This window comes from Opisthocomus hoazin, chromosome 9 (genome assembly GCF_030867145.1).
Source record: "Opisthocomus hoazin isolate bOpiHoa1 chromosome 9, bOpiHoa1.hap1, whole genome shotgun sequence".
NCBI lineage: Eukaryota > Metazoa > Chordata > Aves > Opisthocomiformes > Opisthocomidae > Opisthocomus > Opisthocomus hoazin.
The window spans coordinates 34,869,263-34,888,640 of NC_134422.1; the positions used below are offsets into that span (position 1 = coordinate 34,869,263).

Consider the following 19,378-nt stretch of genomic DNA (forward strand, 5'->3'; position numbering starts at 1 on the left):
ACTGAGAACAGAATGATGAACTTGAGCTTGGACCTCTGTGGAAACTACTTCTGCTGGTTTCTACAGTTTTTCAAGTTGCAGATTTTCAGAAGTTCTGGCATCCTTATACTTAACCGAGGACTGTATTGCAATATTTGCGTGTTACCCCATGGCCAGTTTTATTTGTGTGCTGGGACTGATAGACCTTTTTCTGTTCATCTTGTGATCGGTACATAACCTGACACACAAGTTCCTGAGCCTGGTTACTCCTCCCCGCTGCGCAAACGTGAGCAGCTCTGCTCTGATCCGACGCTGCTGTTAATCCCTGCTCCTCCCCGTGCCGGTGCTCAGGAACTTGGCACTTTCCCTGCGCAGGGCCTTACTTCGGTAGCTAAACTCATTCAGAGATCCTAATTATATTGTCCCTTTTCAGCAGTTTCTGTTCTATTAAGTTACAACAAATTGCATTTTGTTGACATCAGAACCGGTTTCACACCTACAAGCGGCAGCAAGGGGTGGTTCTGCAAAGGCGCTGCTTAACGTCAACCTCCATCGCCAAAACAAGCAGCACCACAGTTAACAAGATTATCTCTTCTTCTCTCCCACAAGATTTCAGAACTCTTCAGGTGGTTTTACGTAACATGTGGTACTATAAAGCGATAACGTCCCAAGGGTTGACTTTTGGGTGGTGCTGTGTAGTTTGGCACAGTGTTCCTCGGACTGCCGGATCTCTCTGTTCTGCAACACTTTGTTCAAATCAAACCCTGGAGTTGCCATGAACTGAAGTTTATTTTCCATAAAAACGTGGGAGGTTTTCCAAAGTGCAGCTGAATTTCTGCTAAAAAAAAAATAAATCAATGGGAACTGGACACCTAACTCCACATCTCACTGAAATTAAATGCAATCCCCATCATTTCTTTGGTCCTAGGCTGGCAAACGACCCTGCTCTTGCAAGTCAACGGGCGATTGTAAGCGTATGGAGAACAGGTCGCAGAGGCATATGCTCTACAGATACCCCAACCCTTTTGCTATCAGCAGTCAAGATAAATGTTGTTGCCTGAATAGGGTTACAGAGAGAGTAAGAAATGGTGGTTTTGTAATGTGTTTTGTTTATTAAACTCCATTTTAACTGATGTCCTAAGTTGACAAAAATGTTTCCCAGGAAGACTGACAAACAGAAACAATTCATAAATATATATATAAATTTCAAACACTGTAGAGATAAACAAATAAAAGCTCTGTTTCAGGAGGTCCTGTGTAACCAGCATTTGCAACTGGACAATTAGCAGCACGTGTGTTAACCAGTGAAGACTTTCCACTTGTTTTTAAAATATAAAATCCAATGTTTTAAAATTATTGCTTGTTATCAGACAAAAAAACAACATATAAAGGGTGTTCCTTCAAAATTCAGTAACAGCAGGGATGGTGTATATTGGCAGTACATGCAGCTTTATAGTGGGGGAGTTTTAATGCAATTGAGACCAAAAATTTCAGAAATAATTAAGCAATCTGAGGATATTACAGGAGCCAAATTCTCAGCAGGTCTGATCTTGGCACCCTCCTAAAATCTACCTTCTTTTAAGATGCCAGGCTGAGCACTCCGAACCAGTGAGGACAGAGGACACAGCACCCAACTGAGCGCTGCTCCAAGGCTTTGTCGCCCAGCACTAACTCCTCTCCCGGCTTCATTGCAGCTCCTGCCTCTTCACTGAATTCCCTCGGACCTGCCTGGCGGGGCTGCAATGGCCTGCGGGTGAGGACAAGGACCAGTGCACAGAGAAATGTCACAGACTTGTAGACAACTGAGGTATTTTTCCGCCCTCGCTGGTCCTCCTGGCTAGCAGGATCGAGGGAGGGGACAGTGGCAGGTCAGCGGGAGGTGGAAACGTGGATCTCCTCCTAGCGCTTGTAACTAGAGGCATCTCTACCTTTGCAGCTACTGGTAGCAACGCCTTGCGTGGCAGATGGCCCCCTGCCTATCGCCTACACTACTCAGCTAGCGGTCTCCCACCGGGGCTACACTACGGCAGTTCTTGCTCCCTTCTGCTCAGGAGGACCTGGGGCCAGCATCTGCCTTTCCACGCCCTCCCGGTGGGGCACGGCTTGCTGACCTCCTTGCTCTGCTCCGGCTGGCCCGCTTGCTTCTCTGCAGGAGAAGAAGGAGCGGCACTACTTGCGCTAACTCCTCGGCAGAGGAGCCCGGTACCGGAGGGGAAGAAACTCGCTGTCCGTCTCGCGCCAGCGAGGCACACTCCTCAGGGCATCTTGACAGAGATACACTGTGGGGCCTTCCGGCTATCATCCGCTCTTTCCACGCTGGGTCTCTTCGGATACACCACGCTGGCCATCTTGAAGAACTCATCCGCAGCATCCAGAGCTATGAGCCGATCCTGCCAAAGCAACAAGGTTTTACTGTCACTGCAGGCTGCTTCAGGCATCTCCCTGGTCAGGGTCCTCCCTCCACAGCCACTTCCAGGTTAAGCCAGGCATTAGGTCTGATCTTTTCCCACTTGTTAACAGGCTGCAAGAGCACCCAGTTGAACAGGACTAAAGGAACTTGGGGGGCAAACTTATCATGCTACAGCACTGACGCTTCCAAGGAAGCCGACCAGCCAAGCTACAAGTGCAGTATCTGACGGGGACGTCCCACATGCCACCATGTATCTGAGCGTCCTCTGGTGCAGTTCACCTACCTGCTTCCCTTCATCTGAGGTCACTTGCAGAGATGGAGGCAGTGGGGAGGAAGGTACGCTCGGAGCTACTCACCACCACGAAGAGGTAGCGCTCGGAAAGCTCCCAGCTAGTCGGGAAGATGTTTGTCTCTTCAGACAGCTTTAACAGGATGTCCCGGGCTTTGCCCATGTTCTGGGAGTCACTTACGATGCTGAGTTTGGTCACTGACAAGAGGGAGTCTGCTTCCTTCTGGAAACCTGGGAAAGAGATGTGTCGGAGAAAGGAGTCCAACTTGTGAGCGCGGTCATCCCTGAGCCCTCCAGGCTCTTGCAAGGTTCCTTATTCCCCTTCCACCTTGGGCTGCTGCATTCCCAACTTGCTAAAACAAACTAGCATTTCCCTGAGGCACATTCCATGTCTGCACTTGGGGCAAGTATAAGCTTGCTGGTGGGGAAAAAAAGTCATAAAAACCTTCAGAGCAGGTTTGTTGCTAGTTTTCCAGACAAGGTGTATGAACATCCACGCTCAGGGTGTTGATTCAGCCTTTGCATGTTCCTGATGCTGCCAGAGCTTTCAGGGCTGGTGGGGCTTCCTGAGCACCCCAGTGACTACACCTATATGTGAAGGCAAGAGTGGTAAAAAACCTGCGGCAGTAATGGATGCATAGGTAATTGTTTGTGTAGCAGTCAGCATGTCTTACAGGAAGGGTATTGAGGGAAGGAAAGGGGGAGGAGAAACAATGCAGGGATCTTTAAATGTAATGGCTACCAGCAACTTTTTGTTCAGCTCCAGGGAGCTGGTGGTGATGCGTCTCATCTGAAAACTCTTATGAGGAAAGAGTGATGGTCTTATGATTAAAGCACAGGTCTACATAACAAAAGATGGCAAGTTCCACATCTGGTTGCACGTCTAGCTGTGCTAAGGCTAAATGACCCCCGGCCTTGGGCTTCCCCACCCTTTGCAAAACAGCTCCCGAGCCATTGCAGATGTGAGGGAGATGTGGGACAGCCTTTGCCAACATGCAGGAACAGATGTACGGATGTCAGGTGATCCCTCCCATGTTTGGTCTGTACAGGCTGTGTGAGCACCTGGGTGAAGATGAACGCTGATACCTAGTTATGAATTTATAATGTTCCTCCCATCTCTTTTGCTCCCAGTGGTAATATCCTTGAACAGCCCAACAAGTGCGCTTGACTCACATATCCTCCTCTCATTAGCTGCCAACCACCTCCAGAGCATGACGCAAGTCACCGAGCTGATGTGCCGGCATGGCACATCTCCTTGGCCCGAGGGTCACGCACTGTGTGCAAAGCAGTTGGGAAAACCACATCACACCCACCACTGCCTTCTCCCGAGGAGCAGCAGCTGAGCGCACAGGACCGGTGGGTGCAGTTCACTCTTTGCTGGCTAAGAAATAGCAGGAGTAGGAGGGCCACTGTTGAGCAATTTCATTTGGTAAAAGAATATTTAAAATTCACTTGGTAGCAAACAAAGTGAGTGCTTTAGCTCTGATCAGCTGGTATGGGCTACGGAAGGAAAACAGATGTATCTGCATTTCAAATTTGAAAGGAATATTCATTTCTCCCTGCTTATCTTGACTAGAAAAAATACAGGGTGAACTCCCAGGTATCCCTGCTAAGTTTCCACGAGGAAGCTTGAAATGGATGACTGTGCAAGCTGTTATGGGCTTGAAAGCCTCTCCTGCTGGTTGTAGTTCATGGGCTTTTCGACGGACCTGAAGATGCGGTGGCTCCGTCTCCTCCCACCCGTTCCTGAGCTCTGGGAGCCTCCTGTGTGGGCTACCTGATGGCACTGCCCGGCAACCTTGTCTTATTTTTCTCCCTTTCTCCTCTGCCAGCCTGATTTTGTGGAGTTCTTCCCATCCTCCCATTTGGTACCACAGAAATGACATCCTTTTATCCTCTGTCTTACCTAAATCCTCCAAAATGTGTTTCCACCTGCTTCTCACTTCTTTTCGGGTCTGCCGTAAGGTATAAATATCGTAGTTGAGCTTTTGCCACTCCTGCAAAGCAAAAGGATAAGAGATATTTAATCATTTGCATGTGGGGAGGTCTCTGCTGCTTTTGTAGGAATTTCAGCTTTTAGAAAGGGAGCCAGAGTTGAACTGTTGATGTTGGCACTGAGGGATCAGTGTGAATGTCGATGGCCAGGCTGCTGCTGCCCCTGGAAGAAATTCCACTGACCAGCAAAGAGTATTTTAGCTTGCCATTTGGCACAGCACCTCTGTACCTTCTCCGCATATACAAAACGGGCTTCCAGGTACCCTGAAATCACATCACAGAAAACAGCTTAGGCGTTGCTGATGGCAGAAGTTGTCTTCTCAGTCAGACAGGGAGAATATGAAACTGCTGCTCTGCTCTGTGCTAGAAATTATAACGCTGTCCTAGGCTGCAGAACAACATGAACTTCCAAATGTAGCTCATTTGAGAGACTTCAGTCTTTGGTCCAAAGCCCTTTACCCCAAACCTTGACACCCCAGCTAATATCAATACCTGAGCTTGTGAAAATACCTTATTCGGCCTTTAACAGCTTGGGAAAGCACGACCATATATTAATGACTACCTTCTATAAACTATTGCAACACCTTATTTTCATACCCTTGCAGCTAAACTGGCATGGCACATTTTCTTACAGCTGACGAGAGCCCCTGGGAAACTAAAAGTTTGAAAAAAAGTTACTGCTCTCAGCACGGTCACACATATAGTGGCTTCTCCAAACCGCTCAGCCCTCTGTTTGGCATTTACCTGGAGTAGGTAGGTTTTCAAAAGTACGGGAAAATGAGAGAAGTAGCTATTTTTAAAGGCTGGGGTACCATTTTTTAAACAGCAGAGGGATGCATGTGGATGGCTGAGGGCTGAGCTGGAGTCATTTGACACAATAACTATTAGTGGCTGCCAGCTGCTGCGGTTCATGCCTCATTTAACCATACAGCTTTTGCACTTGACCTCAAGCTTTATATAATGGGACATTGTCTAAAGGGGAAAGTTTTGAGGTTATTTATTAAAGTTCTACCAGCACAACGAAACACATCTGTACAAGTACACATTCCCCTGGAAAAGAGTGTTTTCTGCAAGATAAGAGGAGTACTTTCCCTAGCTGAGTTTAATCAATGCACACGCTGCAAGGGATGCATTTATAAACGTATCCACGCAGTGGGCGTAACATCACTCAGATGATTTCCCACCACTAACAACCTTAATTAATCTCATTTCTCAGCAGCAGATTACACAGATGGACTCTTGCAGAATAAACGGGTGTTAATCTGTGCCATCTCCCTGGGCTTTTCCTGTGTGACACGCTGGGTTCAAAGGGGTTAAACAACACCCATGAAGGTTGCCTGTGCTTCAGAAATCCCACTGGCTTTCTGATACCTACTTGACTCAATTTGCTAAAGAGTTGGAGATCTCTTAGCATTTCTTTTCCTGAACGTGGCTGACACGCCACGACTGCAGAGAATTAAATGTTTTCTTGTTGCTCAGCGATAGCTGCAGGAACCCCTCGGAGATCACGCTTTGGAAGCAGCAGCCGGCGGGGTTAAGACAGTGGTGAATTCGTGTCAGGAGAGCAGGGGAAACGCGGCTCCGCCTGCAGCCGCTCGCTCTGCACCACTCGTCCTCCCGCAGAGCAAAATCCCCTTCGTTTTCAGCTTTGCCTTGCCGCTCGCAACGAGCTAGCTTTGCCGATGAGAGCTCCGTTTCTCTCTTGACTGCAGCAGCACTTGAACGCAGCTTTACTGTCTGCACGGGAGGGCAGCTCGCATCAAAACGCCTCTTCAGCCCTTTGCTGGAGAAAGGAGGCAGGGACAAGGCTCCTCTTTCCCGTGACACCAGCTCAGTTAGGAACTGAGCTCCTCTCAGTGAAAAAGAGAAGAGGGCTTGATTGTATTAAGGCTTTGTAGGAAGTTTATGGCAAAGGTGAAAGTTTTGAAAAAGAGAACAAAGGCTGCACGACGCCTCGCTCCCTGCTGGCAGGGATCCTCCGGAACATCTCAGCCTGCCCGTGACCCCACAGTACAAGCAGAAAGGAGAGCAAAACAGTCTGGGCAAGCTGGCGGGGAAACAAGCTGCGTGTCTTTGCTCTCCTGCGGAGATAAACAAGTGCTTTAACGCACCGGATCGATCAACACAGCCGCTGTGATCCCAGGCCTGCTTCACGCTGCTGAATTAGCGAGTCGGCAGGCTGGGAAAGATGCTCCTCTCCCTGAAACGTGCCTTGCTGGCGCTGGGCAGAAGCTTTCAGGGCTGCGGGGATTTACCCACCATGGTAGCGAACCAGACTCCTCGCTAAGCTCAATGGCGAGCAGTGCTTAGCGTGCAGGGAAGCTGCTCCTGATTTTCTCTGGATTAACAGCAGCGTGTTCTCCCTTGGCTATTTTTGCTTTAAGGGAATCTAGGTTATGGCTTTCTTGTACATCGTAGTTAGTGAGTTGCCTTATGGAAGTGAATACAGTGCATATTTAGTCCCAGAGGATGTCTAACACTGTCCTGACGATTTAGAACTTGGGCTGTGTGCAAAGGAGCGGCTTTGGTACAGAAAATGATACTTAACAGTGGTGCCTAGGGGGGGACACCTCTGGTTTTAGTGGTATTTCTTTTGCCTGAGCATGGAGCTGGACGTATTTATGTTTCTCCAGAGAAAGCTGGGAGGAGGAGGATGCATATGGTGCCAGCCATTGAAAAGCAACTTGAGACAGCAGAGACTGTCAGGGTGAGGGTGGGCAGCTCCAGCCTGAGCTCTCAAATGGACACATGCCCTGTTCTCCACCAGCCTCAGAAACCACCGAGTTTTCCCAGGTGATTCCTTGTAGCAGAGACATCCCAAATGCTGTGGGCAGGGGGTTGTCCTCTGTGTTACTTTAATGAGGGAAATAAAGGTAAAAGCATCTTTCCACCCCCAAAATTAATCTTAAAGGCATTTCCCTTGAACTACACAGCAGAGGAAGAGCAAAGCTTGGTCCTGCCCGCGTCTCCACATCAGAGGCTTTGGGGAGGGTGTTCCCCATGCACATCCCGTGAGTAACCAAGACGTGGCCTGCCGAGGGAGCGTTCGGATGGGGCCAGGCAGCACCACGAGGCCAAGGCATCTCAGCACCCGCTGCCGGGCAGCCCCAGGGCAGGCAGCCGGGGCTCCATGCCAAACCCCGCTCTCCTCCAGCCCTCACCGCGGCTGCGGCAGGGCCAGCTGCAGCGTGCCAAGCCACCGGCGAGACGTGGGACAGGGCAGCCCCGGGCTGAGCGAGGCCGGAGCAGGCTGCCCTCTGCGCCGCAGCTCGGGCTGAGTAGGTAGATGTAACTTCTGGAGCAGTGAGGAGGCTTCTCGCCCACGGTACTGAGAAAGGACAGCTGGAGTCTGCTCTTCACCAAACCCCTCGGTGTTTCTACAGGTCTGGGACATCCCAGTGATGCATTCAAAACCAGTCCTTTCAGAAAAATACCCTTTTGCCAAAATCTGAATGAACTACAGGAAACCAAAGCAGGTTGCAACTCCTGGCCCTGCTTTTTGCAATGAGTTTTGCCCTTTTAAACCCACGTAGCAGGGCACAACATGGACCAGTCGGGGCTTGAGAAAACCTGTTGCGTGTGAGTCAAGAATATCCTGGGAGCAGCAGGGAAACCCCACCGCCTCTCTCCTCTGAGTGCTCAGCCCTTCAAATATTTACCTGGAAAACTTCCCTGGGCTCTCTACTGTGACACACTAAATCTGCAAATGCCAAATGGAAGTGAGAAAATGCTGGGCATGAACCAGCCAGGTTGGTACATAACCCAGAGCTCTGGGGAAAAATGTGCCAAGAGAACAGGCAAGCACTGTCCAACTTCTCATCCCTGCTCATATGGAAATCTCCTAATCAGTAGGCAGCTTTCCTCATGTTGCCAAAGCAATTCTCTACCAAAGCCTTCTCCTTTATTCCCTTGAAAGCAACTGGTGTCACTGTTCTGTTCAAGACTTGTTTTGGAAATGAAGTCAAAACAGAGTTATCAGGGAGAGACTGCAAAAGACCAGTCCAGGCAGGTACCACACCACGTCCAGGGACACTCCTCCTCTGGCTCTGTGACTGGCCCCACTGGAAGCAGTTGAATAAATACAAACTCTAGATCCATACATTGAACCGTTGACCAACATCTCAGCTTAGAATAAGCTTAAATTGGATTCAGTTTTACGAGAGCCATGCAGGCGCTAAGGTGGTCAGTTCTGGGCTCCCTGACCGACATCCCCGACCCTGGGCAAATCCCGTCACCCCTGTATGCCCCAGCATCAGCGTGTCGCAATACCAACCTTCTCTGTAACCTGTTTAAAAAAGAATAATCCTGTAGGAGAGCAAGAGGAAGCAGAAAAATAGGCCTTGTCAGCTCATTAATGGGCTTGCCAGGAGGACTGTGCCAGCGCAGCTCTGCTAGCCAGGCCCCCAGCAGAGATGCAGGCAGAGGAATTACCTTTGCTAGTGGGGTTTGTGATCCCACCTGCCGCAAGGGAGGAAGCCAAAACAAGAAAGAAACGGTGTATTTACAACAAGCCGTGAGAACGGTGAGTTCTCCCTCAGTCACCACGGAAAAAAACACCTTTAGTTTCTGTTGACAGAGCCATGGTGCAGCTGCCCTCTACCCAGGTCCTTCCTCGAAGCCAGCACCAGTCCGACAGCCCGCGGCCGGGTAACCCCATGCACCCTGTCAGGGGACACTGAGGCACCAGGGCCACCACAAACCAGTCCTTGTGGAGGTGGGCATCTGCCACACCGTGCACACAGGCCCAATAAGCCCAGCTCTTGCTGTTGATGCTGGAGGCTTGCTGGAGCCACCGTAGTCCCCCTTCCCCATAAAACTCTTTCCTCTGCACTAGCCGGGTACGTGCTGGAACAGTGACTTGGCCTGTGTCTATGCAGCGTCTTCAACAACATCCTGTTTTCCTAGAGATCCTCATTTCACCGCCAGATTTGGGGTTTCACTTTACACCACAACAGGTTTGACAATGCTGCAGGGCAGAAGCAGTAAAGAAACCACTTTTCCGTATTTGAAAAGTTGACCCCAGCCTTCAAAAGCTTTGATGACAGCTTTGATCTCCAAAGACTGCATCAGCTTTACCAGCCCCCCTAAGCCAGCCCTTCAGCTACGGCTTTTCTGGTTTTCTCCGCGCACACCCTGCCCTGCCCACGCTTTGCTTCTGAAAGTGCATCCAAGCACAATGCGCTCAGCAGCCTGGAGCAGAGAGAAATGTGAAGCTGCAATTTGCTCTATGCTTATGATTTTCCAGAATCACCACAGAATGGTAGAGGTTAGAAGGGACCTCTGGGGACCATCTAGTCCAACCCCCCTGCCAAAGCAGGGTCACCTACAGCAGGCTGCACAGGACCTTGTCCAGGCGGGTCTTGGATATCTCCAGAGTAGGAGACTCCACAGCCTCCCTGCGCAACGTGTTCCAGTGCTCCATCACCCTCAGAGCGAAGAAGTTCTTCCTCATGTTCAGCTGGAACCTCCTATGCTTCAGTTTGTGCCTGTTGCCCCTTGTCCTGTCGCTGGGCGCTACTGAAAAGCATCTGGCCCCATCCTCCTGACACCCACCCTTGAGATATTTGTAAGCATTTATAAGGTCCCCTTGCAGCCTTCTCTTCTTCAGGCTGAACAAGCCCAGCTCTCTCAGCCTTTCCTCGTAGGAGAGATGCTAATTTTAGGTGGCTCCAGCAAATCTTGCCTCATGTACCTATTGCATGGTGGGTTTGGCAACCGCTGGGTGCTCCAGCGGGCTCCATCACGGCCAACAGCCCCATGAGCCATCACTCCCAGCATCCAGCAGGATGAGCAAGTATGCGTGGAACAGGGCGCACCCGGCACGTCACGGTGCTTGCTTTGAAGAGCTTGCTGCCCTGGTTCGGTGAGGAGAAGCCCTACCAGCCTTACGCAAGCTAAGGTCACACTGAGTTTGGTCTAGAGTTACCAAATATCCTGGAGTGGGACCATTGGGAGTGGACAGGGAGAAGAAACAGCTCTGCATGGATTGGGTCTGGGTCCAGCCCCATGGCAGGGGCAAGGAACTGACCCCGAGGGAAGATACCAATGCTGTGAGTTGCTGGCAGCCGCACCACAGATGATCTAATGTGCAGAAAACCGGCTGAGCTACAGGGTGCAGTTGGCGTCGGAGCACCTGGCCCTTTGCTTATACAGTTTGGTTTATTGATTTACAGCAATCCACAATGCTGAGATGCCCAGGCCAGGCGAGAGCCATCCTGGACCATGCCCACTGACCTCCCGCACCATGCCGATGTCGCCACTGCACCCTGGCCCACCGCTCCTCCTGTCCTAGCTCACAGCACCTCGTCACTATGTGAACAACCATTTGAAAAAAAAACAAAATGCCCGGGAAAGCAGATGTGGGTTAGCTAGATTAAGAAAAACACAATACTGGTTTGAGGCCAAGGTGATGCCGTACAGATAAAACACACATGATGCAGAGCGACCTGATCTTTGGGATCCTTCCAAAGTCCTGTGCTAGGAAATCATAAAGATGGAGAATGGCAAAGCATACAGTAAATGCGCCGCATGCTGAAATTTCTTCGTGAAATGAAGGAGCAGAAATTCAGGGAGTAGTTCTCCTTTCAGCCCGATTTTAACCAAGAGGAAAAAAAAGGACCTATGGTTTCATAACGCTTGTGCACCGCGCGAACAAGCAACCGTTCCTCCGTCCCCTGCCCTGCAGCATCCACACGCTTTCCCCAGGGCCTTTGGGATCACAGCAGCTCCCAGAGCAAATCTGCTGCGGCTTTTGCAGCCCACTGCTGTTTTGCAGTTAGACTTTTGTTCTCTCTCTCAGGGCTGGAGTCTCATTAGGAGGGGAGGGCAACGCAATCTGGCCTAGTTTTAAAACGCTTGCTGGAGTAAGGAGAGCTTTTGGCACCTGGGGCCGCACGCAGGAATGTTGACTTTGCCAGCCAAGTCCCTCCCTGTCCTGCCACCCAGAAGGAGCTGCAGCTGGAAACTGTGACAGCTTGCTGGGCTTATATATCGTGCCTCAGTTTCCCCAGCTGTAAAAGAGAGACGGCTGAGGCTGGCAATCACTAGCTGCAAAGGGCACGGGGCCAGAACTCAAATCCAGCCTACCATGAGCTGGCTTTCTTCAAACTCGGCCTGATGCTGTACTCCTCAGGCTTTTTTATTAATTGCATTGCATAAAAAAAACAAGGTATGTGATCTCGCATTTGTTGCAGAGAGGAAGCCCCATACCCTTCGTACTTCCCTTTTTCACTGGCAGGCACGGCAAGTGCTCGGACCCGCTGAAAACCCTACAGCTACGCTGAGGGCAGGGAGACAGCGCTGGAGCTCAGACGAGCGGGCACACTGGGGTTAGGGCACGGAGGCGCGTCTTGACTGATGCTCTCCTCTGCAGCCTGAGCAAGGCTGACACACCACTCTCTTTTGCCCAGGGAGACATCTTTTTAGCAGCCCGTCCACTTACAATACTGTTTTACAAATAGCAATAGGTTTTAGGAGGCCTGCCTCGTAATGAGCCCTAAATTAAGTTAAACGGCTGCTCGACTAGGTGTGGGCTGAAACGAGGAGCTTCAGCACTGCTCTGAAGTACGCCCAGCTTTGCTACAACTCGGGACTGGCACAGCCCCCTAAATGGAGTTGTTTTTGTTTCCTTCAGCCAGTTTGGGCTGGTTAAAGCTCCCTGTCTTCTCTCAGACAAGCAATTGCGAGGTAGAGAAAGCAGTGGTGGGGAGGGAACAGTCTATCTTCAGTTATAGCTGCGATAGCTGTAAAGGTTATGTTGCAGCCATGAAAACGTTGTTACAAAACCATCTATTGTAAACACCACAATTAATTCAATCCCCACCAAAAATTAAAATAAATTAGGTTAAATTAAATGGAGTTTTTGGCTAAATGTATACAAGGATTACATTAGCTCATTTTAAGTTTTAAAAAATGTAATTTTCATCTCAGCTGTACCGCTGCATTTTAAGGCTTCTCGTGAAAGCTGATCTAGCTTTTGGTTTCAGGGGACTGTCACAGGGGGAAGAGTTACAGTCTTGCGGTCTCTTGGATCAAGTGGCATCATGTTGAAATTAAAGGTTAAGCCTCCAGGCTTTCCTGCAAACGTTTTGAAGTCTTAAAAGCAACCAGACAGGGAAAAATGTGTCACTCTTTGCTACAGCCTGCTCCTAATGAGGCCACTGAAATCTCCTTTGCGCAGAAGTGCTTTAGCGAAGGAAATCAGGGCTGCAAAACAGCCTTTATGTAACAGCGATGATTTTTCCCCTCTGCGCTAAGAGCAGTGCCAGTTCTCCGCTTCTCGGTAATTGCCATATTACCCATTAGAGGAGTGTTTAACTTGGCGTGTCGCTGGAGCGGCAGCTCAGCTCCGGGCGCTGCCACTGCCGGGCGAACGCCACTGCAGGCAGGGCTAACGCCAGTCTGACCACGGAAAGGCCAAACCAGGGGAGTATCGGACAAAAAAAGTGGCCCGTGAAGCTTGGAAATTGAGCTGGGAATCCCAGTGCTGCCAGTACACGTTTGGGGTGCTTGCAGGGCGTTGTGCATCCTAGCTCAGGGTGGCTCTCCGGCCTCAGCTGCCGGAGACGTCCCTGAGCTTCCCAGGGATGCGATGGCTACAGATGCATCCACACCAGATACAGGCTAAAATCTGCAGGGTGATGGAGCGGACAGGAGGACCTGATGCCCGCGCAGCCACACTGGGGGACTGCGGGGTCTTTACAGCGGCTTAATGGGCGCTTAAATAAAGGCACTGCGAAAGCATCCGACGAAAGCACCGAGCCTCGGTCCGCGGTGAAACCAAGCACAAGGGCTGGCACCGCCTCACCTCCGAGTCCTTGTCCAGCTGGTTCCTGACCACGATCATGTTGTACAGCACCCGGTCGTCGTCCGCCTCGGTGTGGGTCACGTCGTGCGGGGTGCTCCACAGGTTCTGCTCCTCGTCCCGCGCCAGCGTGGCTCCGAAGGAGGCGTAGGGGTTGTTGTTACTGCAGAGAGGGCGAGAGGAGAGGCAGCGTCAGCAGCCGCAGCACCATGCGGCTTCCTTTTACCTTCCCAGGGTAAACCCCCCATTGCTGGGTCATCCGCTCTCGCAGCCCCACGTCCTCCCTGGCAGAGGGGAGGAAGAGGAGGAGTGAGATGACATAGTTTTTCACCTTAGCAAACATCCTGACCATGCAAGCCATGGTTCAAACCAGGCAGTGCTGCTGCGAAAAGACATCAGACACACAAATTTGCTAAAGACACCAGATATAAATAATATCAGCTAGGATGGAGAACTGTGAGCACACATCTGCGAGGATGAAAGGCGGCATCTCCTCATTGCTCCCACAGCCCCCTGCCCTGCTCCCCATCACCCCTTCCCACCACCAAACGCTGTGCAAGCCCCCCCAGCCTCTCTCAGCTTAACGCAGGAACAGTACTAATTAACTAAGACTCAAAAATCCTGGCGGCTCCGAAGGGTATTTTCTCTCTGCCCAGCTAACCCTGCAGCTGTGCCAAGATCCCAGCAGCACGGTCTGTCCCCGCAGGGACTTTGTGCACAGAGGGGTACGTCTTCAGCAGCGGGCAAGGGGACGGCTGCGTGCAAAGCCTCTCGGCGAAAGCAGCAGCTCCAACCCATCTTCTCAAAGGCAGTGCCATTGGGCACAGTTGTATTTCAGACAAAACACGCACCACATCTGCTGAGGGAGCTGGGACTGGTTAGCCCAGGGAAGAGAAGGCTCAGGGGGCATCTTATCCATGTGTTTAAGCACCTGATGGGAAGAAGTGAAGGAGACAGAACCAGACCCTTCTCAGTGGTGCTCCATGATAGGAAACACATTGAAATATAGGAAATTCTCTTTAATCATAAGAAAAAATACATTCTGCTGTGAGGGTAGGTGAACACTGGCACAGGTTGCCCCAAGAGGTTGTGGAGTCTCCATTCTTGGAGACACTCAAAACTTGACCAGACATGGTCCTGGGCAACCTGCTCCGGCTGACCCTGCTCGAGCAGGGGTTGGACTGGATGGTCTCCAGAGGTCCCACCTCCGTGACCATGTTTCTGTGTGACCCTGTAGCTCTGTTTCCTCCCCAACAGCCCAAACCCTACCGAAGCAAGCAGGCAGTCTCCACAGATGAAAACCCACCCCAGCAGATCCTACCTGAGAGATACGGCAATGCACTGAGCTGCGCACGGACCTGTGCCAGCTTTTTTTTTTTTTTTTTTTTTAGCCCCAGCTTTACTTTAGGGATGGAAACGTCCTCAGCCTGCTTGTGAACTCCTGGTTTAATTTGCTTAGCAGTCAGCCAAGCAGAGCATCATCTTCTGGGAAGGCTGGCCCCACCGAGGCAAGAAGCTTTTCTATGCGCTGGTGGCAGTTCTGTGTTTTATAGATTTATGTTGCTACTGGGGCATGATTTTTTTTCTTTTATATAGGACTATTCAGTTCTACTGGGAGAACTTTTAGTAGAATACTTCCATAATGTTTCTAATCAAGACATCCAGATGCTTCAGAAAAACAATGCAAACTGAGAAATAGTTTTGGCCTTACCCAATAGCCTCATCAGTCGTCCTGTGGCAATCCCTGCTCGCTTCATGTTAGAACAACCCCCTGTTTATTCTATTATTTGCTACCCAAACTCCATTCCTTTCACAAGGAACCCATCCAGCGAAACCTCAGATAACACTGTGGACGCCTAAGCCATGATGCCAAGCCATAAAAAGATGCTAAGAGGAGCTCCAGCACACAGATAAAACAGAAAAAAATTACTCACATCAGCATTCCTGCAGGAAGGTTAATTAGACTTTCAACCCACCAAAAACCTGAGCAACAGGTAATAAGGGAAAAGATAATCTCTTACAATCTCTCATTAAAGACGAGCCAACGAACGTAACTTGGAGGGTGTGGATGGCATAACTCAGCCATTCCTACACTGGAGCCAGCTTGGGTTCGCTCAAACCGTCTTCCAAAGGTGGATCAGGCATGACTCAGGAGCCAGCTGTGCTATCAGCATGAGTTCGGTCCCATCCTGTCTTTGACAGGCTTCTTCCCACTCGGTGACTTACCGGTACCCTTAACATCTGACTTACTTTAAAACCCAGTATTTGGCAATAACACTAACACACCTTAGCTTTCACAAGCCACTCCCCCACGGCTTGCAAGGTGCTTCCCAGCACGTCTCTATTTCCAAACCACGGCACGGACCATCCAGCAGCCTGTAAGGGATGCGGGCAGTGCCCAGGAGTCAGCAAATCCATTCAGGCACAGAGAGCTCTGCCAACAGGGAGCACCCCTAGAGTGCGCCGGACTTCCGAGCGACATTTAAAAAGGAGAGATGGGAGGCAAAAAGGAGCACATGACTGGCAGCCTGCTTGGCAGGTTACAGGAGTCTCCGTGGGACCAGGGGTGACTTGGACCATTTCACACACTCTGGGCTTTATCTAGAAAACGGTGAGCGCTAACGCTTCATCGACAAATTTCTGCTCCAAGGGGCTTTCAGCCCAGATTAAACCTATTTCAGGATTCAGAGCCCAAATTCTTGGTTTATTTGCACCCCGAGGCCACCATCCAAGCCAGATCCCACCTTCCCACATCTAGAGGCTGCCAGGCAGCCTGGGCGCTTCGCTGCAGCAGCCTGGCTCCCTGGCTTTGGCCGGGGTGTCTTTTCCCAGCCCTGTACTAGCACTGTGCCTGTATCCGTGCTCCATCCCCACCTCCACACACAATGCTGGCTACCTCGTCACGGGTTACAGCCAGCCTTGCATATGCTCAGGTATTATATGCACCTAATAATGCACATATCGCCTCCTCCTCACTGCTTCGTCCTTTGACACATTGGATTTAGGAGGCCTTAGCAATCCTGCTTGGGGAAAAATAAAGTGAAAAGTCATAAAGTCAACATTTTGGTAGCAACACCATCTCTCAAAAACTAAAACTCAGCTAAAAGATCTGAAATCTCAAGCAAGTCATGCCTCTTAAAAACGCTGCAATAAGAATAAAAACACAGCAAGCATGCTCTGGCAAGATCCCCACTTTGAAATAAAACCCCAAAGCCTCCCAGAGAGGGACAAGCCAGCGATTACGCTGTTAGCTTAATTATGCTGGCACACTTGTGCAAGAGCAGGTGCCTTTTGAACGCCCGGCATTTATACAGGCTTTCCTACTTATAGCCAGCATTAATTGGATCGCTGGTGGAAGACAAGTTACTAAAGAAAGGCGTCCGGCGAGGGACAGCCACCCCGGCCGGCGAGGTGGCGGGAAGGAGCCTCTCCACACGGCTCTTGTTAGGTTAATGCCAATTTCCTGGGCTGGAGGCCCCATGCTCAGGATTAGCTGGTTATTATTTAGGTAACTGCTTTAACAGCACGAAATCAGGACATTTCGAGCCCTGTTGCCAGCTCTGCTGTCACCCAATACCTATGTAGGCCACCCTGGGTGCATCCCACTCGCCTTCTTGAAATGCCTCTGCCCCACTGACGCTGCGGGGAGGGCAGGGTCCCTGCCCCATCTCAGGGCTGGGGTACCCGCTGCGGGCTTCGGCGGCAGCCAGGACCCCGGGAGGCCACTGGGGAAGGAGGGAGAGGTGCCGCAAACCCCAGACACAGATGTTTTGCAACAACGCAAAACCTCCCTACGTGCTTGCACAGCTCACAGCTCTTCCCCGCGACTCAAGGCTTCATCTTTTTTTTTTCACAAAAATCCCTCCCCCAGCCTCACGGCTCCGTGCGCCAGATGGATGCGATTGATAGCGGGAGAGAAAAATCCGCTCTCTAGAAATCAGCACGCGCGCTGCTTCCACATAAAGCCGGCTCCAGCAGCGTGGCGGCGTCTCCTTTCCAGCATCCCCAGCCCGTGAACGGAGCTCTGCGCAGCACAAAGCTGCCCGACGGCGGGACCCGAACCCCTGCGTAGCAATGCAGGGGCCCGAGGCACCCCTGCTCGCAGGCAGGACCCCCTTTGCGTTTGGCGCCTCGGCCTCCTCTGTTGAAATCCGACCGTGGGAAGACAAAAGCTGAATGGTTCCTGGGGCGAGAGGCACACAGGGAACACTGAAGAGATGGGGAACAGCTAAGAGATGGGGAGCACCAAAGGGATGGGGAACACCTAAGGGATGGGGAACACCAAAGAGATGATGGGGAACACCAAAGGGATGATGAGGAGCACCAAAGGGATGATGGGGAGCACCAGAGGGATGATGGGGAACACCAAAGGGTTGATGGGGAACACCAAAGGGATAATGGGGAACACCAAAGGGTTCATGGGGAACACCAAAGGGATGGTGGGGAACACCAAAGGGACGCTGTGCTCGGTTTGCTTGCTGAAACTTTGCTGTGCAGAAGGCCAGGGCAGACCGCAGTCCGGTGTGCATCGTGCCACAAGTTGTTAGAAGGAATCCGGCCGCGATGGCGAGCCAACACGGGCAGAAAGAGAACCGAAAGCACCCTTGTCACCGCGGGGAGAAAATCCCTTCGGAGCCTGGCAGCGGCGGCTGGGAAACCCCTGGAAGCCGATCTGGGGGGGGAAACGGGGCTCGGCTTGACGCCCCGGGGCGGCCAACCTGCGGGAAAGGGCTCTGGGGCGCGGAGGGGCTCAGGCGTGGCTGCGGACCGGGGGACGCAGCATCCCTCCTCCTCCTCCTCCTCCCGCTCACAGCCGGGGGGGGGGGCAGGGATAAGCCCCATCCCTCCCAGGTACCCGGGGGCCAGGGTAGGGGCCGGGGGCCGGGTCCAAGGTGGGGGTCTCACCTGAGCAAGGGCTCCTTCTCGGGCGCCGCCGCCTCCCCGCCGCAGCACCCGCAGCAGCCGCCCAGCGAGCGCAGCCAGGCCCGCAGCCCCATCCCGGAGAGCCGCCACGGGAGGGCGGGGCCGAGACAGACCACGCCCCCAGCCCCCGCCCCTACCCCTCCCGCGGCGGCTCCTCTGCCCTCCCGCATCCTCCCGCGCCCTCTCGCATCTTCCCGCATCCCACCCCGCGTCCTCCTGCACCCTCTTGCATCCTCACGCACCCTTCTGCACCCCACGGTGTCCTCCTGAACCACCCCAATGCCCGTTTTAGCCGGGGCGCGCCCCGGCTAAAACGGGCCATCACCAACCATCACGGCGTGGCCAGAAACCCAGGAATTCCCCCTTTTCTGATCCAGGATCGGTTCCCACTTGGCCTTTGGGATGCAGGGCAACTTTCTGGGCTACGAGGATGATGAGGGGACGGGAGCATCTCTCCTACAAGGAGAGGCTGAGGGAGCTGGGCTTGTTCAGCCTGAAGAAGAGAAGGCTGAGAGAGGACCTAATAAATGCTTATAAATATCTGAAGGGTGGGTGTCAGGAGGATGGGGCCAAGCTCTTTTCAGTGGTGCCCAGCGACAGGACAAGGGGCAACGGGCACAAACTGAACCATAGGAAGTTCCGTCTGAAGATGAGGAAGAATTTCTTCCCTCAGAGGGTGACGGAGCACTGGCACAGGCTGCCCAGGGAGGTTGTGGAGTCTCCTTCTCCAGAGATATTCAAGACCCACCTGGACAAGTTCCTGTGCAAGCCTGCTGTAGGTGACCCTGCTTCGGCAGGTGGGTTGGACTAGAGGGTACCCAGAGGTCCCGTCCAACCCCAACATTCTCTGATTCTGGGAAGTGCAGTGGGAAACGGGCAGGGGGGTGGTGGACTCGGCCAAGTCCCATCGCAGGGGTTTTTGGAGGAGAGAGGCAAGAGCCCTCGAAGGTCACTCCTTTCCCCTTTATTTCTCCCCTTC

General features: G+C 51.9%; 1 protein-coding gene across 1 annotated transcript; it reads right to left on the reverse strand.

The window, feature by feature from the left end:
- Nucleotides 1-1,096: 1,096 nt before the first annotated feature.
- MREG (melanoregulin) lies at nt 1,097-18,487 on the reverse strand. Its single transcript, XM_075430367.1, has 5 exons — nt 18,382-18,487; nt 13,480-13,639; nt 4,585-4,675; nt 2,746-2,909; nt 1,097-2,369 (listed from the first exon to the last, which is right to left on the reverse strand). Exons 1-5 carry the CDS (start codon nt 18,471-18,473, stop codon nt 2,235-2,237), a joined length of 642 nt encoding a protein of 213 aa, XP_075286482.1. The 5' UTR covers nt 18,474-18,487; the 3' UTR covers nt 1,097-2,234.
- Between the last annotated feature and the right edge of the window lie 891 nt (nt 18,488-19,378).